General features: G+C 46.8%; 1 protein-coding gene across 1 annotated transcript in view; it reads right to left on the minus strand.

Annotated features, from left to right (window-relative positions):
* Positions 1-2,013, minus strand: part of ACAP1 (ArfGAP with coiled-coil, ankyrin repeat and PH domains 1) — a 23,415-nt gene extending 21,402 nt beyond the window's left edge. Inside the window, exon 1 of the mRNA XM_053464539.1 lies at positions 1,933-2,013. Within this exon, the coding sequence (XP_053320514.1) occupies positions 1,933-1,985 (53 nt within the window). The 5' untranslated portion in view covers positions 1,986-2,013. The remainder of the gene's footprint in view (positions 1-1,932) is intronic.
* Between the last annotated feature and the right edge of the window lie 3,061 nt (positions 2,014-5,074).

Genomic DNA, 5,074 nt, shown 5'->3' on the forward strand with positions numbered 1-5,074 from the left:
CCACCTGTACGCTGATGACACCCAGATCTATCAATCCTCCCCTGATCTCTCTCCCTCTTAGATCGTGTAACTGACTGTCTCGCCTCTGTCTCTACCTGGATGTCTGAACGTTTCCTGAAACTCAACTTCTATAAAACAGAACTCCTCATCTTCCCTCCCTCCAGTGCTAAGATTCCCCCATCTATCTCCCTCGATGTTAATGGTGCCATCATCTCCCCGTCTACTCATGGACGCTGTCTTGGTGTCACCCTTGACTCCGACCTTTCGTTCACCCCCCACATTCAGTCTGTCTCTAAAAACTGTCGCCTTCATCTTAAAAACATTGCCCGCATCCGTCCCTTCCTAACACAGCGTGCCACTAAGGCTCTCGTCCATGCCCTGATCATCTCCCGTCTTGATTACTGTAACTCTGTCTTAGCCGCTCTCCCTCTTAACCGTCTCACCCCTCTACAATCCACCATGAATGCTGCCGCCAGACTTATCTTCCTCTCACATTGCTTTACTACCCTCTCTCCCCCCTGCCCGTCTCTTCACCCCTCACACTGTACACCTACAGACTGTGTATATACGCATATAGAACGCACCCATCACACTGTACACCTATAGACTGTATATATATATATATACACGCATATAGAACGCACCCCTCGCACTGTACACCTATAGACTATATATGCGTAACACACCCCTCACACTGCACACCTATATACTGTATATATACACATATAGGATGCACCCCTCACACTGTACACCCATAGACTGTATATATACGCATATAGAACGCACCCCTCACACTGTACACCTATAGACTGTATATATACGCATATAGAACGCACCTATCACACTGTACACCTATAGACTGTGTATATACGCATATAGAACGCACCCCTCACACTGTACACCTATAGACTGTGTATATACGCATATAGAACGCACCCCTCACACTGCACACCTATAGACTGTGTATATACGCATATAGAATGCACCCCTCACACTGTACACCTATAGACTGTATATATATGCATATAGAACGCACCCCTCACACTGTACACCTATAGACTGTGTATATACGCATATAGAACGCACCCCTCACACTGTACACCTATAGACTGTATATATATGCATATAGAACGCACCCATCACACTGTACACCTAAAGACTGTGTGTATAAGCATATAGAATGCACCCATCGCACTGTACACCTATAGACTGTATATAGAACGCACCCATCACACTGTATACCTATAGACTGTATATATATGCATATAGAATGCACCCATCGCACTGTACACCTATAGACTGTATATAGAACGCACCCATCACACTGTACACCTATAGACTGTATATATATATATGCATATAGAATGCACCCATCGCACTGTACACATCTAGAAAGTATATAAGCATTCATTACTGCACAACGTACGTAATATATTTTGTATACACACATACAGAATTCATACATTGCAGCGTACACACAGAGAACGTACACATGTGGCCGTATACACAGATATAATGTACACACATGGCCCGTACACCTATAGAATAGACACTCGTACGGAACGCGCAGGTAGGCGCGCGCGGAAAGCTCTGTAATATCTAGCGGTTTCCTGCCCCGACTTCCTGCCTCTCACCGCTGGGGGGGGGGATGGGCATCACATGACTTAACGCAGATGAATACCGTATTCGAGGCCGGATTAACCCCTTAATTGCCAGAGCAGCCTCTTCTGCCCGATCACCGATCGCTAGCAATCTTTGCAGCACATCGCGCCTCTAGACTCTGGTCTGTGCAGGACGTCACAGCCTTCGACGTCTCCAAACCAAATGCCCCAAAGTACAACCAAGCAAACGCCACTAAAAGGATCCAGCCAGGGGGGAAATGCACCGGCTCCCCAAATCAGAGAGGACCAGGGGACAGGGACAGCATCTCACCTGGTACGTGGCGAGTCCGTGAGACATTCCGCAAAGTCCAGAGTGACTGTCATATTGGGGAGAGCGAGAAAGCGCGAGAGAGAGAGAAGAGTAAGAGAGAGAGAGAGACCGCTCTCCCACAACAGACAGAATGCAAAGATCAGCTACAGGAGACACCCAAATCTGATCTACTGGAAGGAAGAGACAGCTCAGTATTCACGCAACACAGCGAGCCGAGGAAGAGACAGCTCAGAGCTCACGTAGGAAGAGACAACCGCCCTCGTTACAGGAAGGAAGGAGAGGAAGTTAACGGGAGGAGAGACCTGCTGGGTAACAACGAGATGCAGCTTGCGGCACAGAGGAGAGACAGCCTGAGAGCGAGAGACAGACGGCCACAGAGGCAACGAGACCCGGGGGTTATTCACTAGAGGCGTCTCTGTTACAGGGTCCCCGTACCCAAGGCTGGGACCCCCTTTTTGAGGGCTGAGGAATCACCAGTCAGTCCCTCATACGGAGCTCCTGCTATCCACGGATCAGTCAGACCCCCATTCACAGTAAAACAAGAACTTTATTTACAAACACACAGAACTTTATATATAATCTCAATTCAATGAGCACCGAACCCAACCCCCAATCCCATCACTCCCATCCCTCACAAATCCCATCACCCCCATCCCATCACAAATCCCATCACTCCCATCCCATCACAAATCGCATCAGTATACAGGGGATGTATCAGGTGAGGGGATTAAGGGATACAATGGGTTCCCCCACCTGTGTTATCCCCCCTGTAGTGCGGGGGCCGGCGGGGCAGACAGGGCTGTGCTGGCTGATTAAGAGCCCCAGCCGGGTTACCTGATCGTCTCTTTGAAGGCCGGAGCTGCAGCCGCATTCAGTCTCTGGGCCGGTTACACAATAACACACAATATAATATATTACCGGGTCACAGAGCGCTTTTGTGTCCGGCTCCGTATCCCGTGGTAATATATTATAAACTTCACACAAACATATGAGCCGATTCATTACCAAGGGTCCTCCGGCCCCGTATAATGTATAATCAAAAGGGCGAGGAGACTGGAGAAACCTGATTTATCTATACATTACACAGGGGGCCGGTCACTGATTTATCTATACATTATACAGGGGGCCGGTCACTGATTTATCTATACATTATACAGGGGGCCGGTCACTGATTTATCTATACATTATACAGGGGGCCGGTCACTGATTTATCTATACATTATACAGGGGCCGGTCACTGATTTATCTATACATTATACAGGGGGCCGGTCACTGATTTATCTATACATTATACAGGGGGCCGGTCACTGATTTATCTATACATTATACAGGGGGCCGGTCACTGATTTATCTATACATTATACAGGGGGCCGGTCACTGATTTATCTATACATTATACAGGGGGCCGGTCACTGATTTATCTATACATTATACAGGGGCCGGTCACTGATTTATCTATACATTATACAGGGGGCCAGTCACTGATTTATCTATACATTATACAGGGCCGATCACTGATTTATCTATACATTATACAGGGGGGCCGGTCACTGATTTATCTATACATTATACAGGGGCCAGTCACTGATTTATCTATACATTATACAGGGGGCCGGTCACTGATTTATCTATACATTATACAGGGGGGCGGTCACTGATTTATCCATACATTATACAGGGGGGCGGTCACTGATTTATCTATACATTATACAGGGGGCCAGTAACTGATTTATCTATACATTATACAGGGGCCGGTCACTGATTTATCTATACATTATACAGGGGGCCAGTCACTGATTTATCTATACATTATACAGGGCCGATCACTGATTTATCTATACATTATACAGGGGGGCCGGTCACTGATTTATCTATACATTATACAGGGGCCGGTCACTGATTTATCTATATATTATACAGGGGGCCGGTCACTGATTTATCTATACATTATACAGGGGGGCGGTCACTGATTTATCCATACATTATACAGGGGGGCGGTCACTGATTTATCTATACATTATACAGGGGGCCAGTAACTGATTTATCTATACATTATACAGGGGCCGGTCACTGATTTATCTATACATTATACAGGGGGGCGGTCACTGATTTATCTATACATTATACAGGGGGGCGGTCACTGATTTATCTATACATTATACAGGGGGCCAGTCACTGATTTATCTATACATTATACAGGGGGCCGGTCACTGATTTATATATACATTATACAGGGGGCCGGTCACTGATTTATCTATACATTATACAGGGGGGCGGTCACTGATTTATCCATACATTATACAGGGGGGCGGTCACTGATTTATCTATACATTATACAGGGGGCCAGTAACTGATTTATCTATACATTATACAGGGGCCGGTCACTGATTTATCTATACATTATACAGGGGGGCGGTCACTGATTTATCTATACATTATACAGGGGGGCGGTCACTGATTTATCTATACATTATACAGGGGGCCAGTCACTGATTTATCTATACATTATACAGGGGGCCGGTCACTGATTTATATATACATTATACAGGGGGCCGGTCACTGATTTATCTATACATTATACAGGGGCCGGTCACTGATTTATCTATACATTATACAGGGGCCGGTCACTGATTTATCTATACATTATACAGGGGCCGTTGGTGGTATAGTGGTGAGCATAGGTGCCCTTCATGCCTGTGACCTGGATTTCATCCCCTTTAAAACGTTGCTGGCAGATTGAGTCAGAATAGCTGTAGGGGTAGTAGTGAAAAGAGCGGTCACCGAGAAGCAGATGGTAATTGGTATTTTTACCATTATATAGGTGAAACCCCCGTAGTGCGAGGAGCAGCAGCCTCCTGTTTTCCCGCCTGCTGCGCTGCTTTGGAAATGAAAGATTCTCCTGGGGGTCTCGGAGCTGCAGTCGGTAATGGGGGGCTCCATGCAGTCATCCATGCATTTCCAAAGGGGGGGTCTACATGCGTGAAAGTGGATACAGCGGCCGGAGACCCCCAATCCTCTGGGATGTATTCACACGCGTGTTTCCGTGGGGGACGTGCTTTCGTGGTGCACTCGCGTGTTTTCGGGGGGGCGTGCTTTCGTGGTGCACACGCGTGTTTTCCTCACTTATATAATAAACGACACA

The sequence above is a fragment of the Spea bombifrons genome, chromosome 4 (genome assembly GCF_027358695.1).
Source record: "Spea bombifrons isolate aSpeBom1 chromosome 4, aSpeBom1.2.pri, whole genome shotgun sequence".
NCBI lineage: Eukaryota > Metazoa > Chordata > Amphibia > Anura > Pelobatidae > Spea > Spea bombifrons.